Source organism: Cherax quadricarinatus, chromosome 19 (genome assembly GCF_038502225.1).
Source record: "Cherax quadricarinatus isolate ZL_2023a chromosome 19, ASM3850222v1, whole genome shotgun sequence".
Classification (NCBI taxonomy): Eukaryota; Metazoa; Arthropoda; class Malacostraca; order Decapoda; family Parastacidae; genus Cherax; species Cherax quadricarinatus.
In genome coordinates, this window is record NC_091310.1 from 27,443,666 (window position 1) to 27,458,660 (window position 14,995).

A 14,995-nucleotide genomic window follows, 5' to 3' on the forward strand; every position below is an offset into this window, starting at 1 on the left:
GTTGTCGCCACCACATCATTTTGGACAAACTTCTTGGCACTGTATCTCGGAAAGTACTGATCAGAATTTTTTTTTTGTCTTATTACCTTCACAAAAATATGCTCTTTAATTCTGTAAGAAAAAATAATTTTTTTTTTTTCAAAATTTCTTGGACAATGGAGCACCACTTCAGATTTTGGCCTTGGACCCTGAAGGGGTTAAGAAAATGTTTGGATGAATGCGCAGAGTATATGCCCATTCACTGAGAGACACGGGGAGACTGACTCACCTATGTGCAGCATCCCGGCAGAAGGTGGGCTGACATGTATAATATGGCCAACGTGCAAGGTACCGGCTGAAATATGGAGCAAAATTTCCACCCAAAAACCGGCCTAAGTACAATTCGGCTGATAAAAGTAGCGGCCAATATTCGGGGTTCCACTGTATATATAATGTGTGTGTTTACCTAGAGTTTACCTGGAGAGAGTTCCGGGGGTCAACGCCCCCGCGGCCCGGTCTGTGACCAGGCCTCCTGGTGGATCAGAGCCTGATCAACCAGGCTGTTGCTGCTGGCTGCACGCAAACCAACGTACGAGCCACAGCCCGGCTGGTCAGGAACCGACTTTAGGTGCTTGTCCAGTGCCAGCTTGAAGACTGCCAGGGGTCTGTTGGTAATCCCCCTTATGTATGCTGGGAGGCAGTTGAACAGTCTCGGGCCCCTGACACTTATTGTATGGTCTCTTAACGTGCTAGTGACACCCCTGCTTTTCATTGGGGGGATGTTGCATCGTCTGCCAAGTCTTTTGCTTTCGTAGTGAGTGATTTTCGTGTGCAAGTTCGGTACTAGTCCCTCTAGGATTTTCCAGGTGTATATAATCATGTATCTCTCCCGCCTGCGTTCCAGGGAATACAGGTTCAGGAACCTCAAGCGCTCCCAGTAATTGAGGTGTTTTATCTCCGTTATGCGCGCCGTGAAGGTTCTCTGTACATTTTCTAGGTCAGCAATTTCACCTGCCTTGAAAGGTGCTGTTAGTGTGCAGCAATATTCCAGCCTAGATAGAACAAGTGACCTGAAGAGTGTCATCATGGGCTTGGCCTCCCTAGTTTTGAAGGTTCTCATTATCCATCCTGTCATTTTTCTAGCAGATGCGATTGATACAATGTTATGGTCCTTGAAGGTGAGATCCTCCGACATGATCACTCCCAGGTCTTTGACGTTGGTGTTTCGCTCTATTTTGTGGCCAGAATTTGTTTTGTACTCTGATGAAGATTTAATTTCCTCGTGTTTACCATATCTGAGTAATTGAAATTTCTCATCGTTGAACTTCATATTGTTTTCTGCAGCCCACTGAAAGATTCGGTTGATGTCCGCCTGGAGCCTTGCAGTGTCTGCAATGGAAGACACTGTCATGCAGATTCGGGTGTCATCTGCAAAGGAAGACACGGTGCTGTGGCTGACATCCTTGTCTGTGTCGGATATGAGGATGAGGAACAAGATGGGAGCGAGTACTGTGCCTTGTGGAACAGAGCTTTTCACCGTAGCTGCCTCGGACTTTACTCTGTTGACGACTACTCTCTGTGTTCTGTTAGTGAGGAAATTATAGATCCATCGACCGACTTTTCCTGTTATTCCTTTAGCACGCATTTTGTGCGCTATTACGCCATGGTCACACTTGTCGAAGGCTTTTGCAAAGTCTGTATATATTACATCTGCATTCTTTTTATCTTCTAGTGCATTTAGGACCTTGTCGTAGTGATCCAATAGTTGAGACAGACAGGAGCGACCTGTTCTAAACCCATGTTGCCCTGGGTTGTGTAACTGATGGGTTTCTAGATGGGTGGTGATCTTGCTTCTTAGGACCCTTTCAAAGATTTTTATGATATGGGATGTTAGTGCTATCGGTCTGTAGTTCTTTGCTGTTGCTTTACTGCCCCCTTTGTGGAGTGGGGCTATGTCTGTTGTTTTTAGTAACTGTGGGACGACCCCCGTGTCCATGCTCCCTCTCCATAGGATGGAAAAGGCTCGTGATAGGGGCTTCTTGCAGTTCTTGATGAACACGGAGTTCCATGAGTCTGGCCCTGGGGCAGAGTGCATGGGCATGTCATTTATCGCCTGTTCGAAGTCATTTGGCGTCAGGATAACATCGGATAGGCTTGTGTTAACCAAATTTTGTGGCTCTCTCATAAAAAATTCATTTTGATCTTCGACTCTCAGTCTGGTTAGCGGCTTGCTAAAAACTGAGTCATATTGGGACTTGAGTAGCTCACTCATTTCCTTGCTGTCATCTGTGTAGGACCCATCTTGTTTAAGTAGGGGCCCAATACTGGATGTTGTTCTCGACTTTGATTTGGCATAGGAGAAGAAATACTTTGGGTTTCTTTCGATTTCATTTATGGCTTTTAGTTCTTCCCGCAATTCCTGACTCCTATAAGATTCCTTTAGCTTGAGTTCGATGCTTGCTATTTCTCTGACCAGTGTCTCCCTACGCATTTCAGAAATATTGACCTCTTTTAGCCGCTCTGTTATTCTTTTCCGTCGCCTGTAAAGGGAGCGCCTGTCTCTTTCTATTTTACATCTACTCCTCCTTTTTCTTAGAGGAATAAGCCTTGTGCATACATCGAGTGCCACCAAGTTAATCTGTTCTAGGCATACGTTGGGGTCTGTGTTGCTTAGTATATCTTCCCAGCTTATATCGGTTAGGACTTGGTTTACTTGGTCCCACTTTGTTTTTGTTATTGAAGTTGAATTTGGTGAATGCTCCCTCGTGACTAGTCTCATTATGTCTGTCTGGGGCTCCACGCATACATGTCTGAACCTCAATTATGTTGTGATCTGAGTATATTGTTTTTGATATGGTGACATTTCTTATCAGATCATCATTGTTAGTGAAGATGAGGTCTAGTGTATTCTCCAGTCTAGTAGGCTCTATTATTTGCTGGTTTAAATTGAATTTTGTGCAGAGATTTAAAAGCTCGTGTGAGTGTGAGTTTTCATCAGAGCTGCCTCCTGGTGTTATTACTGCAACAATATTATTTGCTATATTCCTCCATTTTAGGTGCCTTAAGTTGAAATCCCCCAGGAGCAAGATGTTGGGTGCAGGAGCTGGAAGATTTTCCAGACAGTGGTCAATTTTTAACAGCTGTTCCTGGAATTGCTGGGATGTTGCATCCGGAGGCTTGTAGACTACCACAATGACTAGGTTTTGGTTCTCGACCTTTACTGCTAAAACTTCCACTACATCATTTGAGGCATTTAGCAGTTCTGTGCAAACAAGTGACTCTGCAATGTACAGGCCAACCCCCCCCCCCCTTTTGCCTGTTCACTCTGTCACATCTGTATAGGTTGTAACCTGGGATCCATATTTCGTTGTCCAAGTGATCCTTTATGTGGGTCTCAGTGAAAGCCGCGAACATTGCCTTTGCCTCTGCAAGCAGTCCACGGATGAAAGGTATTTTGTTGTTTGTTGCTGGCTTTAGACCCTGTATATTTGCAAAGAAGAATGTCATCGGACTGGTGGTATTGTTGGTACTGGGGGGGGGGATTTTTTTTCCGGCATTAGTATCTGTATCTGTTGGTTTGGAGTGGAGGCCATCGACTGTGGTTCCACTCCAGGAATGACTGGATTTGGTGTACGATTTCTGCCATTTCCTGCCAGTTTTTTTTTCCTTCCTGGCACTAAAAAACCTCTCCCTCTTGAGTGGCTGTGGCTACCCAGGTTTTCCCATGGCCTGGATGTTTTGTATCTTTTTGTACCCTTTAGATGGTGTGCCTGGCAATTTAAGTTATAGCACAGTCTTTCCTGTACTGAAGAGGTACACATTTCAGGGTGAAAAAGCTTACAGGAAGGGAGTTTGCATTTTCCTGTTGTCATATGGGCATGGCATTTTCTAGGGTGGTCATAGTTGCACGTCCCGTCTGTTTTTCCAGATTTCCCATGTCTGCAGATACCAAGTGCATAGTATGTGCACAGGCTTGGTTTCCGTTTGCCTTGGGTTTCTGTGACTGTATTCCCTGTTGGTGCATGTTTCCCTGTCTTATTCCTATCCTCCCTAGCACCAACAATGGAGCTCCCACCAGTTGTTTTTGGTAATATATCCTCACTATAGCTAGTGGAGTCCTCTTGTTTGCTATTTCCTGTGGTATTTCTAGTTTGCAATATTGGTTTTATCTTATCTTTGACTACACTTGTTTCCCCACTATGGCTCCTGTCCCCTATGAGGTCATTTATATGTATTCCTTCCTGCGTATAATTCCCGACTACCTGGACAAAATCTCCAGCTTCACCATTACTGTCTCCCAGGACAGCACCTCCAGCTTCACCATTACTGTCTCCCAGGACAGCACCTCCAGCTTCACCATTACTGTCTCCCAGGACAGCACCTCCAGCTTCACCATTACTGTCTCCCAGGACAGCACCTCCAGCTTCACCATTACTGTCTCCCAGGACAGCACCTCCAGCTTCACCATTACTGTCTCCCAGGACAGCACCTCCAGCTTCACCATTACTGTCTCCCAGGACAGCACCTCCAGCTTCACCATTACTGTCTCCCAGGACAGCACCTCCAGCTTCACCATTACTGTCTCCCAGGACAGCACTATCAGCCCCACATTTACTGACTACCAGGACATCACCTCCAGCCTTACAGTTTCTGACTACATGGCCAGTATCAAGGGCAGTACCATTCAGCCCAGACTTTATGTTCCCATCTGTTGTAGAAAGCTTCCAGGTTGTCTATGAAAGCAGCTTTGATGTTATCCTCTTTTAATACCCTTGTGATTTTAGTCCACAGATTTTCCTCATTTGGGCATACCCAAAAACACTTCCCTGTTTTAATACTGCTTGTAGCAGTATGTGTGTGTGTGTGTGTGTGTTGTACCAAATAGGTAAAATTGGTTAATTAGCAAGAACTCATTTAAAATTAAGCCCTTTCTAAAATTTTCCCTTATATGTTTAAAGATATAGTATTTTTTTCATTTATGTTAGTGTAAAAATTAATAATTTTGTACTAAAAGAACCTTAGAAAACTTTCCTAAACTTATTCTGATGAGCACAATTTAATTTAGCCTAATCCAACAAATGTATTTTAGATAAGTTTACAATAATTTAATAACAAACAAATCAATGAAATATATTTTTTTCATTAGGTTCATAATGATTTTTGCGAAATTATGGCATTTACAAATTTTCGCTTGCCTTATTTGGCAGGAAGAGTGTTGCTATTTAATTAAGCCAAAATTGCAAGTTTTACCTATTCGACACAACATACTTACATTATATATATTGCAATCTGTGATAAGCATGTAGCAATATGCACTTAAAATGTATCCCTCAAACCTCATATACTGTATATACCATCTTTGTACCAGCAATGTATCTTTGAAACATTGTGTACCATATTATGTAATAAAATATACCTATTAGTTAAAAAAATAAAAGATGGGGTGGTAGGGGAAGTGTAATATTCAAATGACTTCAGGAAGAAATAAAAATATTCTTCCTTGAAGCCTTTTTATCCACTTCTCTGATGCTACAAGTCCCACACTTTGCATTAGAGGTGGACCCTATTAATATATAATAACACACACCATGGTAGGTTTGTAATTGTGCTAGATATTATGTTATTTAGAATTATGATACTTATCTACTTTTATCTTACTGACTAATTGATTGTTACAAATGGGAGGTTGGTATAAGAACAATGCTTGTAATCAAAGAATTATAGTGAATCTATAATTAGACTTAGGAATAAAACTATGTAGATATTATAAAACTAGGGAAAATTATAGGAAAAACAATGAAATTATACAATTTAGCAACCCATTATTGTAAAAAAATATAATCTCAATGTACTACTTGCAAAGAAATAAATGAATCTGAATCTGAGCTGCGGTGACCCTGGGGCCTGGCTGGCAAAAGCTCTTGCTTCACACACAGATGGCCTGGGTTTGATTCCAGGGGGAGCAGAAACATTTCGACATGTTTCCTTACACCTTTTGTCCTGTTCACCTACCAGCAAGTAGGTACACTGTACCGGGGTGTTAGTCGATTGTGTGAGTCGCATCCTGGGGGACAAGATTGAGGACCCCAATGGAAATAAGACAGACAGTCCTAGATGACGCACTGACTTTCTTGGGTTATCCTGAGTGGCTAACCCTCCGGGGTTAAATATCCAAAGAAATCTTATCTTTTATCTTTAGCTCGTCTAACCTCATAACATTCTTTAGATCAAGCTAAATTTAGTCGTTTGAATAGTCAACCTCCTCCTCCTCCTCCTTGATTCGCTGGTAGTCAACCAATACATTATCTCTTGATGTTTGGCTCTGACACCTTCAACATGGCAGACTGATCGTTGCTTTGCATGTCAAGTCAGCAAGCTCTGTTTGCAAAGCAGGACTTCTCCCTATCTTCGATACTAATTCCCTTGAAGGGAGGTGCTTTGATGGTAGTGAAGGATTCTTGATTCAATGAATTGGAGCTGTTCTCCCTCTCCTTGGAACAGCTCTGATGTCTTCCAATTATCCCTGATGCTTTATGGCCCCTATGACTTTAGCGCTTACCACATGAATATAATGAAAAAAAGAATATACATGCAGTGTTGTAATACTAATAAAAAACATCAGTATCAGAAAGTATTAGTACAAAATATTATTAAGTAAAAGAACAGTAAGTAGTAGCATTAGTAATAATAAAAAAACAATAATAAGTAATAGCAATAGTAAGTAACAGCAACACACAAGTGATAGTAATAATATGCATTTAGCAACAGTAATAATAATAATAACAACAATAATATTAAGCTTTAATAATAGCAATAATAAATAATAGTTATAGTACCAGTACCATGAAGAATAAGCAATGCAAGTAGTTTTCTCTGCACAAGTTGCCTTCATACCCTTCCTTCCCTCCCTCCCAGCATCTATGGTTTTAACACTCATTATATCTGATGATCATCACATTGGTCATTCACACTACTAGTCTTACCTTTCCTCCTCCTGCCGGTGTGTGCTAGTGGAAAAAATAAAGCTCAGTTTGCCGTACTTCCATTTATATAATATATATTAATATATATATATTTACATATATATACAGTGGACCCCTGGTTTACGATATTATTTCATTCCAGAAGTATGTTCAGGTGCCAGTACTGAACGAATTTGTTCCCATAAGGAATATTGTGAATTAGATTAGTCCATTTCAGACCCCCAAACATACACGTACAAACGCACTTACATAAATACACTTACATAACTGGTCGCATTGGGAGGTGATCGTAAAGCGGGGGTCCACTGTATATATATATTTCTTCTTTCAACACACCGGCCATATCCCACCGAGGCAGGGTGGCCCAAAAGGAAAAATGAAAGTTTCTCCTTTTATATTTAGTAATATATACAGGAGAAGGGGTTACTAGCCCCTTGCTTCCGGCATTTTAGTCGCCTCTTACGACATGCATGGCTTGCGGAGGAAGAATTCTGTTCTACTTCCCTATGGAGATAAGAGGAAATAAACAAGAACTAGAAAGAAAATAGAAGAAAACCCAGAGGGCTGTGTATATATATGCTTGTACATGTATGTGTAGTGTGACCTAAGTGTAAGTAGAAGTAGTAAGATGTACCTGAAATCTTGCATGTGTACGAGACAGAAAAAAAGACACCAGCAATCCTACCATCATGTAAAACAATTACAGGCTTCCATTTTACACTTGGCAGGACGGTAGTACCTCCCTTGGTTGTTGCTGTCTACCAACCTACTACCTAGGATATATATATATATATATATATATATATATATATATATATATATATATATATATATATATATATATATATATAAATAAATTCAAGGTAGTAGGTTGGTAGACAGCAACCACCCAGGGAGGTACTACCGTTCTGCCAAGTGAGTGTAAAACGAAAGCCTGTAATTGTTTTACATGATAGTAGGATTGCTGGTGTCTTTTGTCTGTCTCATAAACATGCAAGATTTCAGGTATGTCTTGCTACTTCTACTTACACTTACGTCACACCACACATACATGTACAAGCATATATATACACACCCCTCTGGGTTTTCTTCTATTTTCTTTCTAGTTCTTGTTCTTTTTTATTTCCTCTTATCTCCATGGGGAAGTGGAACAGAATTCTTCCTCCGTAAGCCATGCGTGTTGTAAGAGGCGACTAAAATGCCGGGAGCAAGTGGCTAGTAACCCTTTCTCCTGTATAAATTACTAAATTTAAAAAGAGAAACTTTCGGTTTCCTTTTCGGGCCACCCTGCCTTGGTGGGATACGGCCGGTTTGTTGAAAGAAGAAGAATATATATAAATGGTGGCATAATGTCAATAAAAAAAATTAGATAAATTTCCTGGTTACTAACTTATTATCATGGAAATTTTGCAGGTTTTTAGCCCAGCTAAAGCCATGATGGTTTCTTTTACCAAAGATCTTTTCCAGCACTGCCAGCCTCATCAAGCCCGTCTTTTACACTATTTTTCCAGGATCCATGTTAATGATGCTGGCCCGTGGGGTTAATGTGCGTTATTTGTCAAGGTCATCAAAATTAAGTTGATATGATGGCACAAATATATATTTTAAGAAACGATTGGTGAGTGGGATTGTAAAGAGAGGGCGAGCCCCTCACCAACATCAAGGAGCCTTCCTTGAGGGGTGTGGGATTGTAAAGAGAGGGCTGATGGGGGAAAATGGATGAGTTAGTGTGGGTAAAATGGCATCCATGGAACAATACTGGCGAGTCAGTACATACGAGTCAGTGTGAGTGGACTACACCTGATAATAGTTAAAATTAAATGCACATTCACCACTTACACCCCCACCATCACATTCATCATTTATACCCCCACCATCACATTCTCTACTTACACTCACACCATCATATTCTCCACTTACACCCCCACCATCACATTCTCCACTTACAACCCCACCATCACATTCTTCACTGACACCACCACCATTACATTTTCCACTTACACCCTGTTATGAACATAGCCAGTTGGTCCCTGGGTTATAGTGCTTTTCGTAACAAACAAACTTAGCACATCTAGGGGTCTTCACTCGTAGAGGAAAAGGAATTTTCTTGGTTTCTATTTAATTTATTAATAACCATAATAACTACTTAAATTCATTTTCTTATATTTTGGACTATGAGTAGAACACTTATCCCCCTCCTCATTAAAACATCACAGTACTAGGTTAAGTATTTACAAATGGCTCTGAGTGAGTCAGGAAATATCAGTATATGTACATGCACAGGCGTTGCTTAAAAACTCGAACACCACATTGATAGAGCTCTTACATAGGGTTCACTCTGCAATAAGCCCTCTTAAAACACCGAGGCTTGCTCACTTGGTTTCACTTTCTTTAAGAGTTTCTCAACCGCCTTCTCCAACTGAGGTAAGCCTTAATTATGAGTTTCCGAAAATTCCTTGTATCTTCTAGGGAGGCGAATGGTGGTTTAGAACTGGATACTTCCCTAGACCCTTCCTGGTCAAGAGGAAGGTATGAACTGAACAAAGTAAGGTTTTACCAGCCAACTTTGACTCGGTCGGAGCAGGGGTTGAGCAGCTCAAAACACCTACTTGTGCTTGGCCAGGTCGCACCAACAGTTTAGACTAATTAAATAACCTATGTACAAAGCTAAGTAATATATGACCAGATAATATTATAAAGTCGAGTAAACCCATTTTAGCTACTAATGGAATTACTCTTGAATATAATATTAAGTGAAATAGCAAAAATAACATGTAAAAGTATACCACTGCGATAATAACAAGTAGAAACTGTCTACTTAAAATGGACAAAAGGGCGTAACACAGCCCCCCATCACATTCTCTACTTACACCCCCACCATCACATTCTCTACTGACACCCCCACCATCACATTCTCTACTTACACCCCCACTGGGAGCGCTTGAGGTTCCTGAACCTGTATTCCCTGGAACGCAGGCGGGAGAGATACATGATTATATACACCTGGAAAATCCTAGAGGGACTAGTACCGAACTTGCACACGAAAATCACTCACTATGAAAGCAAAAGACTTGGCAGACGATGCAACATCCTCCCAATGAAAAGCAGGGGTGTCACTAGCACGTTAAGAGATCATACAATAAGTGTCAGGGGCCCAAGACTGTTCAACTGCCTCCCAGCATACATAAGGGGGATTACCAACAGACCCCTGGCAGTCTTCAAGCTGGCACTGGACAAGCACCTAAAGTCGGTTCCTGACCAGCCGGGCTGTGGCTCGTACGTTGGTTTGCGTGCAGCCAGCAGCAACAGCCTGGTTGATCAGGCTCTGATCCACCAGGAGGCCTGGTCACAGACCGGGCCGCGGGGGCGTTGACCCCCGGAACTCTCTCCAGGTAAACTCCAGGTAAACCCACCATCACATTCTCTACTTACACCCCCACCATCACATTCTCTACTTACACCCCCACCATCACATTCTCCACTTACACCCTCACCATCACATTCTCTACTTACACCTTCACCATCACATTCTCTACTTACACCCCCACCATCACATTCTCCACTTACACCCCCACCATCACATTCTCCACTTACACCCTCACCATCACATTCTCCACTTACACCCTCACCATCACATTCTCTACTTACACCCCCACCATCACATTCTCCACTTACACCCCCACCATCACATTCTCCACTTACACCCTCACCATCACATTCTCTACTTACACCCCCACCATCACATTCTCTACTTACACCCCCACCATCACATTCTCCACTTACACCCCCACCATCACATTCTCCACTTACACCCTCACCATCACATTCTCTACTTACACCCCCACCATCACATTCTCCACTTACACCCCCACCATCACATTCTCCACTTACACCCTCACCATCACATTCTCCACTTACACCCCCACCATCACATTCTCCACTTACACCCCCACCATCACATTCTCCACTTACACCCCCACCATCACATTCTCCACTTACACCCTTACCATCACATTCTCTACTTACACCCCCACCATCATATTCTCCACTTGCACCCCCACCATCACATTCTCTACTTAACCCCCACCATCGCATTCTCTACTTGCACCCCCACCATCACCATCACCACTTACACTCCCGCCAACTCATTTACTTGTTTCTTCTTAGCCATCACCAATGCCCTGCCACAGAATGCGTTCTTCACCTACCCCTTGGTTCCTCTGCCCTGGTGACTAACACATCTGGGATACCTGCGAGAGTGCCTAATACATTCTTAGCTACCCTCTGGTTGACCTGCCCAAGTAGGGACATACCTGGCGATGGTGGTGGAGGCACGGGCATGGGCGGGGGTGAGGACATGTCATCAAGGTCTTCATCTTCCCCAGATCCTTCAAAGGGCGGCAGCGGAGACTCTGGGTCATTCTCCATGTCAGACTGTGGGAGGGTGAGGGTAGTTAGTGTAAAATCAATTTCTACACCACACAACACTTGTCACATTTCATACCTCTCAACACAACACTTTTTCATATTTCACAACACCTCGTGACATTCAAAACTAACCACAGGAATTATAATTGCTGAAAGTTTCAGTTTTTCTTATGTGCAACAAACAATTGACCACTTCCATTTTTTTGCATAAAATGCACATTTCTATACATTCTGACCAGCACACGACGTATCAGAATATTCCCTGCATGGACAGCAGCCTGAGCAGACGTGTGTGTACTCACCTAGTTGTACTCACCTAGTTGAGGTTGCGGGGGTCGAGTCCGAGCTCCTGGCCCCGCCTCTTCACTGATCGCTACTAGGTCACTCTCCCTGAGCCGTGAGCTTTATCGTACCTCTGCTTAAAGCTATGTATGGATCCTGCCTCCACTACATCGCTTCCCAAACTATTCCACTTACTGACTACTCTGTGGCTGAAGAAATACTTCCTAACATCCCTGTGATTCATCTGTGTCTTTAGCTTCCAACTGTGTCCCCTTGTTACTGTGTCCAATCTCTGGAACATCCTGTTTTTGTCCACCTTGTCAATTCCTCTCAGTATTTTGTATGTCGTTATCATGTCCCCCCTATCTCTCCTGTCCTCCAGTGTCGTCAGGTTGATTTCCCTTAACCTCTCCTCGTAGGACATACCTCTTAGCTCTGGGACTAGTCTTGTTGCAAACCTTTGTGTGTGTGTGTGTGTGTGTGTGTGTGTGTGTGTGTGTGTGTGTGTGTGTGTGTGTGTGTGTGTGTGTGTGTGTGTGTGTGTGTGTGTGTGTGTGTGTGTGATACTCCCTGCCAGTTGCACTTTGGCGTCAAGTCTGCACAGACGTTTAAATGCTGTTGGCATTGAGCTGCTCCTTGGGGCCATCACCAACTTACCTCATAATTTGTAATATTTTACAATTAAGAATAAAACAAAGTATGCCCGAAATGCCTAGCCATGCTAAGCATTCTAGTGGTACACTCTGTAATCACAATTTTACTACATGTAAACCAAACAATAACCAAATTTCTGTAAACTCAGCATTGTAATCCTTATAGAGAATAAACTTTGAATTTTGAATTTGAATTGAATCACCCCAGAAGTGTAGCAAGTGTTATTGCCAAAAATCATCAGGGACACGCATGGGATTGCAGATGAAGAGTTGTACGGTGTTAAACGTAAGAATGGAGGAACACTGCAGAAGGCCTACTGGCCCATACAAGGCAGATCCTAATCAAACCACCACTACCCAAAGCTACCGAACACCAATCAAACCCAGCCTCTCCCATTCATATATTTGTCCAATCTCTTTTTAAAGCCACCCAAGGTCCTAGCTTCTATCACCTTACTTGGAAGATTGTTCTGTGCATCCACAACTCTGTTTGAAAACCAGTAGTTACCTATGTCCTTTCTAAATCTAAATTTATCTAAGTTAAATCTGTTATTTCTGTTTCTTACCTGGTTCGATATCCTTGGTATTTTATTAATATCTCCTTTGTTGCTCTGAATGGGGCAGTTCGACTGTTTGTGAAGTTGCTGTCGACACAAGTGTAAGAGACAATCGTGGAGCAGTATCAAGATGTAGTAATGGAAGTTACTGACACTGTTCGGGTACGTCTGATAGACGTGTCTAAATGCTACACCTGGCTTAGGCTGTGGAATGTGCCGTTTGAGGTGGATGAAATGGATCTCCGACAGGTGTTCAGCAAGTATGGCATTGTGCATGTGGCACAGCAGGGGAAGTGGGTTGATGGTGTGTATGCAGGTTTGCTGGAAGAAATTTTCTCCCTCAAGATGTTGTTGCGACACCCTGTGCCTTCCTATCTGACTTTCGTATATTATGGGTTTATTGGTGATTCTTGGTAGTGGGGAGTAATGATAAGGCTTTGGAGGCTTCTTACTTTATTTGCAATGTCGTGGGGTACACAAGCAGTGTGTTAAGTGCCCATGGCCTGGGAGGGCCATGCCCACGAAGGAGAGAGGAGTAAGTCTTGTTGACTGAGTGAAGGCCACTGAGAGAGTGAGGTAGAGGCAGGTCTGGGCATACTGAAGTGGCATAGGCCTATAGGTGACAGCATGAGCATGGTGCAAAATATGAATTCAGCTGGCAGACACCATAGGCTGTCTATGCAGACAGTACAGGCTGTCTACATTCGCTCGGCCATGCTCTCTCTGTCTCGCAGGAACAGGGCACAGAACACAAAATAAAAACACATATATATACATGGACATGGGAAAAAACTTCCTACAGGGAGGGAAGAAAAAAGCAGGTGGGGCGTGCTAAACATCATGGTTATAGGCAGTGAGCATTGATGGGCATCACTGCACGCCTTCCTGCATCTGGACAGATACTGCAGCACAGGAGACATCACTGCAGCTGAGCTGTAACGTAACAGGATACGATCTCCTCTGGAATGGTGAAGCAGTCATCGTAGGAGTCGCTGCAGGGTTTCACCCAACCTGGGGCATAACCTGCTGGTGCCCTCGAGTGAGGCGTCGTCAGTACTCAGCAACTGGCAGGACTTCTGGCAAGCGACTCAGGAGGACATTTCTCGACTGGTACTGTTGCTGGGGCTGTTACTGCCAGTGAGCGTGGAGTGAGTCATGGCAGAGACGACTCGGCAAAACATCTGGGAGTCGTAACATCATACACTGCACTGCAGTGAGTGGGCTAGCAGTCAAAGTGACATCTTTGTGCAGGCTGCTCACTGAAGCTATGACACGAGGCTGACACAACGCCTGCCATCAGGGTCTAACTGCAGCTTGACGAGTTTAATTCTCTCGGCAGTTGGAGTTATAGCAGAGGTTAGTCTAAGCGTCCCCAGACTGGTCTACATATAACTGCACTCTGACAGTCTGGAGGCGAAGTGAAACAAATCTCGATGGGAATCGTAGCAGGTATGATTCTGCAGGGCATCACGAGCGGCGAACATAGGCTTTCTGTACAAGAGGCTTAGATGCTTGGGGGTGACTAATATCAGCTGTCAAATGTACGGGTCACACTGGGTGACAGGTAACACAAGGTGCTACACAGTAGTCTGGGCGCAGACCTGTGGTCCACACACAGCTGGGCTCAGGACCACACAGGACACACGGAAAACTGCACACACACACCTGCACTGCACATGCGGTACTACATGGCTTACTACAAATGATGCTTTTCTGTGTAAAAATCGACACTAAGCTATACACGAACATGTGAGAACACTGACTGAGAGGAATTAATTAGCTCGTAAACGGTCCAAACGTATATATACGTTTTTTCAACAGTTACCTGGAGTTTACCTGGAGAGAGTTCCGGGGGTCAACGCCCCCGCGGCCCGGTCTGAGACCAGGCCTCCTGGTGGATCAGAGCCTGATCAACCAGGCTGTTGCTGCTGGCTGCACGCAAACCAACATACGAGCCACAGCCCGGCTGATCCGGAACTGACTTTAGGTGCTTGTCCAGTGCCAGCTTGAAGACTGCCAGGGGTCTGTTGGTAATCCCCCTTATGTGTGCTGGGAGGCAGTTGAACAGTCTCGGGCCCCTGACACTTATTGTATGGTCTCTTAACGTGCTAGT

General features: G+C 43.5%; 1 protein-coding gene across 8 annotated transcripts in view; it reads right to left on the bottom strand.

The window, feature by feature from the left end:
* LOC128688281 (collagen alpha-1(XVIII) chain) overlaps window positions 1-14,995 on the bottom strand; it is a 472,640-nt gene that overhangs the window by 151,786 nt on the left and 305,859 nt on the right. For 7 of the 8 annotated variants that reach the window (XM_070086587.1, XM_070086589.1, XM_070086590.1 and 4 more), the window contains 2 exons: window positions 11,276-11,396; window positions 6,963-6,986 (listed from right to left, as the gene is read on the bottom strand). In XM_070086587.1, coding sequence (XP_069942688.1) covers window positions 6,963-6,986; window positions 11,276-11,396 — 145 coding nt within the window. The remainder of the gene's footprint in view (window positions 1-6,962; window positions 6,987-11,275; window positions 11,397-14,995) is intronic. The other variant, XM_070086585.1, reaches the window with a different exon arrangement.